This window comes from Lycium barbarum, chromosome 5 (genome assembly GCF_019175385.1).
Source record: "Lycium barbarum isolate Lr01 chromosome 5, ASM1917538v2, whole genome shotgun sequence".
In the NCBI taxonomy this organism is placed as follows: domain Eukaryota; kingdom Viridiplantae; phylum Streptophyta; class Magnoliopsida; order Solanales; family Solanaceae; genus Lycium; species Lycium barbarum.
Genome location: NC_083341.1, coordinates 135,138,462 through 135,151,179, shown reverse-complemented (window position 1 = coordinate 135,151,179; position 12,718 = coordinate 135,138,462). Strand labels below are relative to the sequence as shown.

Below are 12,718 nucleotides of genomic sequence, written 5' to 3'. Positions count from 1 at the left end.
CTATTGCATTGATCAAATAATCCTTACCAAGTATACTCTAGAATTGCATTGGGTGTGTCTCATTTTCAAGAACTGCATCAGACCTATCTATTCATGCCATTCATAAAGAAATGGACTCTATGGATCTTTTTGAATGAGCTGTTCAGAATAGGAAATATTTTGACAGGCAATATGTGGAATGCTGTCACTAAACAGACCACACAAATAGAGGTGATATGTGCATAGTCATTCGAGGCAGGGGCGGAGCTACAGTTCGACTTACGGGTTCAGCAGAATCAAATAGCTTTGGCTCAAATACTGTATCTGTGTTAAAATTCACTTAATATGTATAAATAATTTATCTAGAACTGAGTAAGTTGATTAGAATTCATAACCCATAAACTGAAAATCCTGACTCCCACCTCTAAATTTCCGGGTCCCTTCTAAAATGGATGAGACACCAGATAGATGAAGGCTAGAAATTACTAAACCAATTGTTCCTCTAGAATGGTTGGTTATACCATTTAAGGACGGATAGACCGTTCATCCAGTGCCGCTACCAACTTATACTAAGGCTGGGCTTAATACGAGCAAGAGACTCAGAGGCAACAATCAGAACGAAGTCAGCATGAAACAAGTACCCAATAATAGTCAGTTAATGTTATGGCTTTGCTCAATTTTCTGTGTATTTCTGCTTATCTACATGAACTAGGAAACCAAAAGAAAAAAAAAAAAAGCATATGAATCTCATGTACCAGTGGTACTTATACTTGAGCCACTAATCCACGCTTGAGTTACAGAATTTGGTGAAGTTGGAAACTTGTTGAGTTTCTTCAATAATACATCTACTTCTGATTCAGGTGAAAGAGGGACTTGAAGGCTCTCTTTAGTGTTTCCATTACCCTCCATTTTCTTATCATCTTTAAACGCACCATTTTGAATCTCTTCCAATGTTTCTAGTACTTCAACCATAGTAGGCCTCATGTCCTTGTCAAATTGCAAGCATCGAAACGATAGCTCGGCTACTGAAGTAGTCATCCTCCTCACTTCTGCATCTGACTGAAAACCAAGAGTCGGGTCTATCAACTCTTTGAATGCACACCTTAAAATCCTGTTAATTGCATAGTTAGACAAATTAATCTCTTCGTTGTGTCTACTGAAATCCACTGCAGGCATGGACGATATTAACTCAACAAGAACTACCCCAAAGCTATAAACATCACTTTTATCGGTAAGCTGGTAACATTCACGGTACTTTGGATCGACGTATCCAGGGGTACCCTGAGGTGCAGTCGATATGTGTGAAATATCAGTCGGATGAGGTCTTGAAAGTCCAAAATCTCCCACTTTGACACAGAAGTTTTGGTCAAGTAGTATGTTGTTACTCTTCACATCGCGGTGGATTATATCAGAAGCATGCAGATAAGCCAGAGCACTAGCTGCTTCAATAGCAATTTTCATGCGGATAGGCCACGTGAGTAAGCAATCATTCACCTTATGACCGTGCAAATGATCAGCAATTGTTCCATTAGGGACATACTCGTAAACAAGTAGGAGTTGATCGCTAAGTTTAGACGTGCAACCATAAAGAGTGACAAGATTTTTGTGCCTTAGCCTTGTAAGAATTTCAATCTCAGTTACAAACTGCTCCTTTCTCCTAGCATTGTGGTCGTAGAGGCGTTTTACAGCAACTTCTCTTCCATCCTGAAGTTTCCCTAGTTTCGTAGCATACAAGAACTAAAATCAACAAAGACAAAAAAAAAAAAAAAAAAAAAAAAAAAAAAAAAAAAAAAAAAAAAGAAAGAGGACTGATGAATTTTCATAAATAACACTATTTAAGCCCCTAATAACAAATTATGGCGGTATTATTGAGTTTTCAAAATATGGCAACAATTTTTTTTTTCCAGATCATATCATATATACTCTAGCAATTATACATGCATGCATATACACATACACGCACTAGCCGTCGTACATACATATGGACACATGTATATATACATACATACAGTAAAAATCTGCTATAAAATGAAAAATCCATGTATTTTTTTTGTAATAATCTAAAGTATTGCTAAGGGGCAATAAGTGGGCTTAAGTCGCTATATCACGTAATTTTGCTCGATACCCGCATTATCAAATAGATGATTGCTTCATTTTTTTTTTAAAGAAAATGATTGCTTCTCCAAAGTTTCTTACCATAGTACACTCTTCCGTATCCTCCATCCCCTAGTTCTCTGGAGGAATCAAAATTCATGGTAGCTTGTTGAAGTTCAGCATAAGAGAAGACGGGAACGCCAAAGAACTCACTGTCTAACTCGTAGCTTTGTGTTGAGGGATCTGAAGGAGTGGTTTTCGGAAGAACATTCGAAAAACTTCTATTACCCTTCTTGCAACAGCAGATTATATTGATCACTATGCTGATTGCTATGATAAAAAATAACCCACCAAGCACTGCAGGGAATATGAGAGATTAAACAAGTTACATTTTGCCATTGTAGTATTGAATTGGATGTATAATTTCCCCTTTAACACATAAAAGCATTCTATGTTTGAGCAAAACAATAGGAATTTTTTTTGCAAGTCTAGTTACGGTCTCTTTTTAGTTTTTTTTGATGATTGTTTCTGTTTTACTTGAGCCGAGGGTCTATCGGAAATAACCTCTCTACGCCACAAAGATAGGTAAGGTCTGCGTACCTACCCTCCCCATACCCCCGGGGCAGACCCCACTTGTGGGATTACACTGGGTATGTTGTTGTTGTTGTTCTAATAATAACAGATAGGAGTTACTCGTCCCGTCCCAATTTATGTGGCGTTGTTTGATGGATCTATCGGAAATAGGCTCTCTACCCCACAAAGGTAGGGGTAAGGTCTGTGTACCTACCCTCCCCAGACCCCACTTGTGGGATTACACTGGGTATGTTGTTGTTGTTCTAGTTACAGATGGAAGTTACTCCCCCCATCCCGATTTATGTGGTGCTGTTTGACTGAGCAGGGAATTTAAGAAGAAAAACTTTTGAAACTTGTGGTCTAAAACCTATGTTGCATGGATTCTCCAAAAACGTTGCGCACCCATGTCCAATCCTCCATAAATGCACTACTTTTGGATGATCCTACACACATCCCTCGACATTTTTTTAAGAGTCCGAGTAACGTAGTTTTAAACAAGTCATATATAAATATTTGATTGGCTATTCATCTCATTAAATTGTTTCTAAATAAGGAAGCATGACAACCAAAGAGAAGCGTATGACACATAAATTGGGATGGCGGGAGCATTGATTATAGACAAGTACCTGTGCCTAGAATCAGTCCCAAATTTCTTTTTGCTGCTGCAAGAACACACAAATGATAGTTCAGTTAGTCACAATAAGACTAAAAGAAACACACATTCATTCACATTAACATATCAAACATCTTGAAAGGTACCAAATAACGACATTCAAATCCTTCCAAAATCAAAATAAGATCTAAACAGACAACTGACAAGTATCACATATGCAATACCTTTAGAGCAAAAGAAATCATTTTTACCGTCACTTTGGCATTGTCCTTCTCTATACATACACTTAGAACAATCTTTGGTGACTTCCCAATCCAATGTAAAATTAGAAGTTAACAGGTCAAACAAATCAGTAGGAACTGGCTCTGAAGGTGAAAGAAACTTCAAAGGCAATCGTATAATCGAGCAATTTGCAGAAAGATCAGCTGGAATACTATGTCTTCCATCTGTTCTTGGTTTATGATAGTATATGCTAAAGCCATCACAATTCGAGTAGTTCTCATAACGTCGAAAATAATCACCTATCTCTTCACTAACATTCATGCACTTAAACAAAGTGATATTGTTGTAAACTCCAAATGAAACAGAAGGAGTATTGGGAAAAGATAAGTTCCTTTCAAAGGATTTGCAACTTCTGTTAGCCAAATAACCTTCAAGAATCGAGTCCGAAAGATCGATACCATTAACCCACAGCCACTTTTTGTAAGCATTATAAGACACTCCCTCAAGCACAACTTTTGGATGTTGAAAAGTGTTGTTACAATCAATCTTGGATAATCCACAATGAGGTTTCTTGAATTCTGAAAAAGGATAACTCATGTTACCAAGTCTTCCACAATTGAACTCTTTTGGACAAGATTTACTGTCAGCTTTAACTAAGTTGAAGATAAGCATATGAAACATAAAGAACATAACAGAAAAACAGGCTGCAGCCATTAGTCTAACTCTAAAAACTTCAACAAGTTCACATACATAAATAGAAAAGTTATTATAGACAAAATATGAGTATTGCCCAAAATGTTCTCTTGCTCACTCAGAATCTCTCTTATACTCGAGTTTGGACTTTCTTTGAGAAATGACAAAAATGGTCCCTTAAGTTTGAAGGTAGGTTCAAAAGTAGTCCCTTAAAGATATCTTCTGAGCAGTTTTTGTCCTTTAAGTTCACCACTTTCCGATATTTAACAAATTCTGCCTATTAGATGTAATGGGAACTGCGAAAAAAGATTTAACGAGAAACATCAGGAAAATTCCGTCAAATCCCAAAAATTGTAAGACTATAAACTGCATCAAGCACCAAAAATTGCATTTAAATAACTACTCCAGACATCAAAGATACAAGAAAATAAACAACATAATGGCACTCCCAATGTGAGTTCCCATTAAGTCTTTGTTTTTTCCCACAATTCTTGTAAAACCTAACAGGCAGAGTTTGTTAAACATTTGAAGGAGACCAAAAATGTTTGCTTTTGACAAACTTAAAGGACTAGAGCTGCTTGGAAGATATTCAAGGGACTACCTTGAACCTGCCCCCAAATGTAAGGGACCATTTGTGTCTTTTTCTTGACTTTCTTATCTTGTACCAATAATACAAGAATCAAGCATTAAAGATTATAAAACAATATAACAACTAATATAAAAGACAAACAAGTGGGGACCTTTAATGCTGCAAGTGCAAATATAAAAATGAAGAGTATTTTGCTTACCAACTTCATTGACTGCAGATTAGCCGAATTAAAAGACTCCAATAATGATTTTACTTTTAAAAATTAACTATCTATTTAATCAATCTAGAAAGTATTTTGAATGAGTCTGTCTATGCAGGGTGTCTACTCCATTGTATTTTTCTGACAACAAGTGGTGACAGCTAATTTTATTTTAATGTATTTTCTTTGAGAATATTAAGTTGTACTGTACTTTGAGAGCAAACTTCTTTGAATGTCATCTCCTTAGACTAAACCATTAATTAAAGAGGCAAAGATTTAAAAAAAAAAAAAATCTCTGTTCAATAAAAAATTGAATATAGAGATGGAATATTCTTTTTGTTTTTATCTTCTTTTTGGCAGGTCAACGATTGGTTAGAGCCACAATATGGGATAAGTTACCAGTCAATTAGGAGAATACCAGACAAGAGGGTTGCTCAGATGGTAAGCGCCCTCCACTTTCAACCCGAATGTTGCAAGTTCGAGTTAGCAAGGGAGCTCCGGGGGGAGGGGTGAAAAAAAAATTAGGAGAATATCTCATTTTGACCTTGATCCTTAATGAATCTCCAATTTGAAGGTAATTTTAAATCATAATAAAAAATCGAGGGGCAAATTTGTGATGCCGGTGCTGGTGCCTCTGCAGGTATCTTTTTTTTTTTTTTTTTGAAATTAATTTGTTTATTATAAGAGATAAGAAATTTATTTGGTTGTGTTGTTTTTTGAGCTAATTGGATGTGATGTTGAGTTAATAGGGGGTGTAAAAATGTTTGCTTTTGTATGTTTGGGTTGTTTTCCTATGTCCCAATTTATGGTACACTTGTAGTTTTTCGAGATTCGAACTATGTAAAGTTTGACCAACATTTTAAAATGTATGTTTTTTTATTAGATTTCCATGAGAAAATTACAACTTTTGTGCTGTATGTATAGTTTTTAATTTTTAAATTTTGAGTTGATCAAATTCAATTTAGCTTCAATGATTAGTCAAATTGAAGCCACATAAATTGGGATGGAAGGAGTAAGAGATTTATTTTGTTATGTTGCTTTTTTGATCTTTGAGTTATTTGAGTTAAGTGAATGTGATTTTGAGTTAATTGGGTATTGTAAAAATGTTTGCTTTTGTATGTTTGGGTTGTTTTTTTAGGTGCTATTGCTGCTACATTTATGTGTCCATTGGATGTTATTAAGACAAGACTGCAAGTATATGGTCTGCCTCAGGTTTCTCAATCTGGTCGTCAAGGTTTGTGCTCATCGTCGTCTCTTTCATTAGAAATGATGAGAATTGATACCCTGCGCCGAAGTGCTTCTAAGTGAACAATGCAAAATGATATATTTAGGATTAATGTGATCTTCGAATTGAATTATTTCATAGCTCTAATAATGATCTGTAGATCTGTAGTTCCCTACACATCCACGATGTCTTATATATAGCAGGTAAGAAAACTTCTTATTCATAGCTTAACAACCATTTAGAATTATGTATCTCGGAACTCCTGTTTGCCCTTTTGTCTGAGCAAAAGATCACTCAGATCAACATATCTTAAAAGTGGATTGCCAATTATCAATGGTTGACTGATCCAGTGAACTGCAAAAGACCTGAGCTTTCCTCATTTGTAAAGATATACCGTTTCTGATCCTGCTCCTCATTCCTAGTTAACTTGGATTTAACACAAATTGTCAAAATTTAGAGACAACTTTTACCCTGATTTTAACACAGGACGATGGATTCAAAGTTCTTCTAGTCCTAGTCTATTGCAGATAAAAGGTGTTACAATGGAAACATATGTCCGCAGTCCACCATATGCACGGGTAGGATTTCTTTTGAGCTCCAAAATAGCCAAAAATAATTAACTTTCTTTTCTCTTGGATGCTTATGATTTCATTTTTTCACAATACTGCATTCTTAGTGCATGAAGAGCTATTTTGTCGTGTTTTTTATCTGTCTTCCTGTTTCTTCAGCTTTTCAGCTCATATAGGCTAACCCATTGGGCCGTTGTCTCGTCCCATTTCCAATTTTCTCCTACTGGGATGTCCAGTGTGTTGCTTTCGGTGTTTTTCCTTGGCTTTCTTTTTTCCACATTTGATGGAGTCATTTCCCAAATGGACTTTCACATATAGAATCTCTTGGGAAATTGCGTTTGACAGCGAATATAATTCGGTGAGTTTTAGAGGAGAAGTGCTGTCAACTTTTTCATGAAGGTTTCTGCGGCTAGGTTATGTGCAAGAATTCTGTTGTCTTCTTAATTTAGACAAGTGTTAATTTGAAGAGGTGATAATTGGTCTTTCATCTTTTCCTTTTGGGGTAAATAAATTGTTTTAAGAAAAATCCAATTCCATATTGCAGGCCCACTTATTTTTCCTTAAAATCTTTTGGCAACAAACAGGTAGTGTCATTGTCACAAGCTTACAGAATATATTAAGAACTGAAGGTTTCAGGGGACTTTATCGAGGCCTTTCACCAACATTAACAGCACTTCTTCCAAACTGGGCGGTAAGCATTGTCTTGTTCAATTCCTTTTTCTGTGGTTGCAATTAGTTGAAGTTCATTAAATGAAATGAATCATCAATGATTAGGCCTTCCTCCAATTTATCGAGCCCTTTCACCAACATTGACAGTTGTTCTTCCAAATTGAATGAAATATTCAAACTTTCTCTTTGGTCTCTTATGGAATAGAATTCCTTTGTTATTATGATATTGCAATGATTAGGCCTTCCTTCCACACCACCACATACCTGCTGTTATTGCTGATGAAGAATCAAAATGAATAAGGCTTTTTCTGGAGAGGGCTTGGGGCGAGGGGCAGGACTTGAGGGTGTCAAATGGGTGGATTGGGCTGGATTTTGGGCGGGTTAAAATGGGCTGAAATGAGTTGGGATAACATGTGCTAAAAAGCTGGTCACCCGCCCAATTCTTACTAAGTTGTAATTTCTTTGTTTGTTTTTATAAGTACTTAGTAATACTTTTATTTTTATTATGGCTATATATAACATATCAAATAAAAACAATGTCTTTTTGAAAATATTTTGACAAGGTTTCTCATGGGTCAATTTGGGCTACATATTAGCCCAATTTTCAGATGAGCTGAAACGGGTTGGTCTAAAATGAGCTGAGCTACCTATTCAAAAAATAAAAATAAATAAATGGGCTGAACTAATAATTGGGAGGGTCAGTGACCGGCCCAAACTTGAGCGCGTTAGGGCGGGTCATTTTTTTATGGGCTAATTTTGCCACCTTACCTCTGCAATCTTATTGGCTTTGTTTACAACTGACTTGATGTTGGCATATAGTTTCTATACATGCTGAATCCATTCACCTTTTTGCTGAAATTTCCACATAAGAAACCAGTTTGAGAGAAAACATTCATCTTCTGCAGGTATACTTTACAGTTTATGGGCATCTAAAGGATTTGTTGCATTCGCATGGTAAACTTTTACTCCATTGGTTATTTGTGCTATTAGCTTTCGTCACTTCTTTTTTATATGTTTGTTCGAATGGCATCATATTATTTAATCCTTTAGTATTTGGAAGTTTCTATGATCACAATAGGAAACTTAGCACTTATCTTCACCAAAAGAATTTTCTTGTGTGGTAGATGCTGTGGATAGCTGTGGGCAGCTTACTATTGGTGCAAACATGATTGCTGCTGCAGGAGCGGGGGCCGCAACATCCATTACGACAAATCCATTGTGGGTTGTTAAGACCCGGCTCCAAGTAGGTTTTGTGTTCTCATATAGTTACCGTTGATTTATTCTTGAAACAAGTTCGAATTTCCTTTCTATAGTTTGATGCTCCTTGTTCCAAGTATTGCTTCGGCCAGGATCCATAAGCGAAAATAGTGGAGTCTAGAACACTCTGTGCACACTTATTGTGCCTTAAAGTGCGTAAGTGCACAGAATATTGTAAACTACCAATTTGAATATTTGATTAAGTTGGATTCCCTTCAATTTGGGAAATTGGTGCTGTTTGTAGGGAGCCATGATCCATGCCCTTTCATTTTCATATATTTCTTTGTTATAATAAAAATAAATTCATATATTTCTTTGTCCTGCTCTAGTTACTGTAGTCTTCGTCACTGTACTAATATCATCCAAGTATGCTTTCCTTCATCAACTATCATCATAGAGAAGGATTGGAATAGGTGAAATGCAATTTTATTCCTTGTGGGGGCTCAAATGTGGAGTATCAATTTTTTTTTTTGGTGGTTTCCGGGTCAGCTTGTGAGCACCTTGACTATTTCGCCGGTTACCTGCTACCTCCCACCTGCACATGTACCGGATAACTCTGCCAACCAAGACTTAGATGGATGAAAAGAAATCACCTAGTGTTTTTTGCCTTCGCTAGGATTGGAGTATCAGAGTATTTTCAGTCTTTATCTAAGCCTGTTAATATAATTATTACTATGCTGCCCTATCCATATAAATGGGGGAGAGAATTCTTATAGTGAGTGAAAGAAAAATTCCTCTGGTTTCTTGCTCCTTCCGCATACTAAAAAGAAGTTTCTCATATGGACATGTAGCATGTCCACTTTTCTATCATGTGGATGATACCTGAACAGATAACAAGCTTTAGTGGAAGATACATTTAGACTTCAAAATTCTCATAGAGAACAGATTCCACATAATTTAGAAACCTGATAGATGCCTCAAGCCCTCTGCAACTGATGCATGGTAGTAGAAAGGTTGGCATGAGTAGAGACGTAGAGCAAATTCTTTTTGTGTATATAATTTTTTTTGAATCCACTTGAAATAAAAAAAGAACTTTTAGTGTAGAGGCAAAAATGGTTCAAAATACTAGATGTGACATTTTACATTTTTTTGAATCTCTTTGTTAAATTCCTAATTTCGCCACTGCATGAAAATCTAGTTAAAAATAGAACATATGGAAGAAAAAGATCTATATTCTACCAATTAGTTGAGATTAACTTAGCTTCTTTTAGTCTTGAGAGAGATTTATATGACAGTAAAATTTTTTGACAATTTCTACTGCCTGCTAGAGAAACTTTTTTTTTTTAATATATAAAATTACGTACTTAAATGGAGCCACATGAAGCATAATTGTAATAGCAGCTACTTTAAGGATCTGCACAAGGTGCCGATGCAGTTGTCATCCTAGTTCAATACAAATGTGCTAAGAGCTCCTATAACATAGGCTAAAGCACAAGTTTCTAATACCATTGAGTTTATTGTTAGGGTTTCCTTTAATTAGTATTGGAATAACAACCTGCATTAAATAACTACTTGCATTTGCTTCTGTATCTCGTTCCTGATATTTTCTTTTTCCTCATTCTTTAGACACAGGGAATGAGGGTGGGTGTAGTTCCATATAAAGGTGTATTCTCTGCTTTAATACGAATAGCACATGAAGAAGGGATCCGCGGATGGTACAGGTTAGTTATATAATGAAGAATAGTCATATACAAACTGTTTACTTATGTGTTTTCAACTTTTCGTCCTTGGTAGAGAGGCTTCAGTTCCATATCCTCTTTCAGCCAGCTATGCTAAGATGGAAAACATCTTCATAAGATAATAAGCAATTACCCTTATCCAACGACAACCACAAAAAAAAAAAAAAAAAAAAAAAAAAAGGCAATAACCATTTTCATCACCTTGAGGTTGGCAATGACAAAAATGGTCCCTTATATTTGAAGGTTCAAAAATGTCCCTTAAATATTCAGTTAACAGTTTTGGTCCTTTAAGTTTGTCAAAATTTCAACACTTTTAGCCTCGTCAAATATTTACCGAACTCTATCTTAGTTTTACGGGAACTTTGAAATTTTTTTTAGCGAAAACTCACATTTAGAGGTACAGTTTTTGTAGTTTCTGTTTTTTTTTTTTTTTTTTTAATATATTTCTAGAGTCTGGTGCAACTGTTTGAGGTGTAATTTATGCTTTTTTTAAAAATCTTTTTAGTCACTGGGTATGTTGTTGTTTATATCTTTTTCGTGTCTAGTGTAATATTTTGTTGCATATTTTAGGATTTGATGGGACCTTCTTGGTGTTTATAATTAAATCTTTTCTTTTCATAGTTTCCGTCAGATATAACGGACAGAGTTCAGTAACAATTTGGCGGAGACTAAAAGTGTTTAATTTTTGGAACTTAAAGGACAACAACTGTCAAGTGTATACTTAAGGGACTATTTTGAACCTATCTCCAAACATAAAGGTCCATTTCGTCATTTTCTCTAATGTTTCATATATCTGGCTTGTTATTTTGTGTTTGATATTTCTGTTTCCTTGGGGTTGCAGTGGCCTCTTGCCGTCTTTGGCTGGGATAAGTCATGTTGCTATCCAATTTCCACCATATGAAAAGCTGAAATCATACTTAGCAAAAAGGCGTGAGAAGCTGTTTTCTTTAATCAATTGTGGAAGTTTATCACCCATTTGTCTCTTATCTGATTGATCACGTGATGACTTTGTTGAACCGCCAGCCAATAAGCATACCAATGAATTGAATCCTGGTGAAGTTGCAATTGCCTCTTCGACTGCGAAAGTAATTGCCTCTATAATGACTTATCCCCATGAGATAAGAAGAAAATGAACCCAAGATTTTTATTGGTTGGCTTGTGCATGGGCAGCCTATTAAACTTGTCAGTAAATTTCATTTAGACACTTCATTTAGTCACTCGAACTATTATTTCTTTTAATTAAGCACCTGAACACATGATAAAGTGTTTCTATTAGACACTTCGGTTCAAATTCTAGAAAAACTTGTGTGTATTCTCAAGTGCTCATTACGTAGAGAAGTTAACCACTTAGAATACGTCACCTTATTTAATTATACGCATTAGCTTCTGTAAGCCGTAAAACCTTAGGTCTGTTCCGTGTATAGTTAAAGGAGATATGTGGTTAACTTAACTATCTAATAGACGCATGAGAACATGCGCGAAAGTTTCTCGAAAATTTGAATTGAAAGTGTTATCATGGGTTTAGGTGCTCAATTAGAACAAGCCATAATTAGAGTGCCTATATCAAATCTTCTGACATGTTTAAGGGGCCATCGATGTATTCAGCTTTTGGTTTCTTTCATGGCACTCTATGTCCTACCTATTAATCTATCGTTCTTGACCAGGTCGTGCGTTCTAAATTACAAGAACAAGGGCAAGTAAGAAACTCAGAGAAAGCATATAATGGGGTTGTTGATTGTGTAAAAAAGATGTTCAAACAGGAACATCTGACTGGATTCTACCGGGGTTGTGGAACCAATCTTCTACGGACGACTCCCTCTGCTGTTATTACATTTACAAGTTATGAAATGATCCACAGAATATTTGAGCAAGTTATACTTCCAGAGGAGCGTTCAAAACCAAATCCTAGATGTGAATCCCATAAGGTAGCCGGAGAACATGGAGACAATGACGAAAATTTACAACAACCAGAAAGCACATCGAATAAGAGAACTCCTTTAATTCCATCGAGTAATTCTGATAATCTAACTGCTAGACATTGATTAGAGATGTGTTTTTTTTTTTTTTTTTTCGGTCGCGGAGGCAATTTGCAACAAGTGTTTGCTGTTGCACAAATTTTCCTTTTGTAGCTTACTATTCTGGATCTAATAAAGAAGGACACGAATAGTTTTCCGATAAGTCTGGATTCTTCAACATCTTTGATTATTTGTTCTACTGCATCTTTCTCTTTGTAGAAAAATAGTGGTGACTGGTAAAGGCTACAAAACTGTGGCCCTTTTTTTTTTTTTTTGCCTTCTGAAGTCATTGGCTAAATCTTGATTATTGACCCATTCTTTGATGCAATTTCTAGTAAAGGA

At 35.8% G+C, this 12,718-nt stretch overlaps 2 protein-coding genes across 6 annotated transcripts; one reads left to right on the top strand and one right to left on the bottom strand.

Moving 5' to 3' along the window:
* Positions 1-594: 594 nt before the first annotated feature.
* LOC132641718 (LEAF RUST 10 DISEASE-RESISTANCE LOCUS RECEPTOR-LIKE PROTEIN KINASE-like 1.1) lies at positions 595-4,639 on the bottom strand. Its single transcript, XM_060358793.1, has 4 exons — positions 3,484-4,639; positions 3,273-3,308; positions 2,176-2,430; positions 595-1,694 (listed from the first exon to the last, which is right to left on the bottom strand). Exons 1-4 carry the CDS (start codon positions 4,193-4,195, stop codon positions 727-729), a joined length of 1,971 nt encoding a protein of 656 aa, XP_060214776.1. The 5' UTR covers positions 4,196-4,639; the 3' UTR covers positions 595-726.
* Positions 4,640-5,051: 412 nt separating this feature from the next.
* Positions 5,052-12,539, top strand: LOC132641720 (nicotinamide adenine dinucleotide transporter 2, mitochondrial-like). Of its 5 annotated transcripts, none has more exons than XM_060358799.1 (10): positions 5,052-5,403; positions 5,537-5,602; positions 6,101-6,196; positions 7,341-7,447; positions 8,331-8,379; positions 8,550-8,668; positions 10,249-10,343; positions 11,203-11,291; positions 11,385-11,446; positions 12,026-12,539. In XM_060358799.1, exons 3-10 carry the CDS (start codon positions 6,121-6,123, stop codon positions 12,401-12,403), a joined length of 975 nt encoding a protein of 324 aa, XP_060214782.1. In that variant the 5' UTR covers positions 5,052-5,403; positions 5,537-5,602; positions 6,101-6,120; the 3' UTR covers positions 12,404-12,539. The 5 variants fall into 5 exon arrangements, with proteins under 5 accessions (XP_060214782.1, XP_060214779.1, XP_060214783.1 ...); XM_060358796.1 differs by having other exon boundaries at positions 7,301-7,447; XM_060358800.1 differs by lacking the exon at positions 5,537-5,602.
* The last annotated feature ends 179 nt before the right edge of the window (positions 12,540-12,718 follow it).

What these genes read in the sequence shown, in the direction of transcription:
- LOC132641718 (XM_060358793.1), bottom strand. Translation starts at nt 4,195, where the DNA reads ATGGCTGCAGCCTGTTTTTCTGTTATGTTCTTTATGTTTCATATGCTT. An exon ending in TGATTTCTTTTGCTCTAAAG is followed by an intron (nt 3,309 to 3,483) that starts GTATTGCATATG and finishes GTGTTCTTGCAG; the next exon opens with CAGCAAAAAGAAATTTGGGA. An exon ending in ATACGGAAGAGTGTACTATG is followed by an intron (nt 1,695 to 2,175) that starts GTAAGAAACTTT and finishes CTACGAAACTAG; the next exon opens with GGAAACTTCAGGATGGAAGA.
- LOC132641720 (XM_060358796.1), top strand. An exon ending in CGGTGCTGGTGCCTCTGCAG is followed by an intron (nt 5,603 to 6,100) that starts GTATCTTTTTTT and finishes TTGTTTTTTTAG; the next exon opens with GTGCTATTGCTGCTACATTT. An exon ending in GGATTTGTTGCATTCGCATG is followed by an intron (nt 8,380 to 8,549) that starts GTAAACTTTTAC and finishes CTTGTGTGGTAG; the next exon opens with ATGCTGTGGATAGCTGTGGG.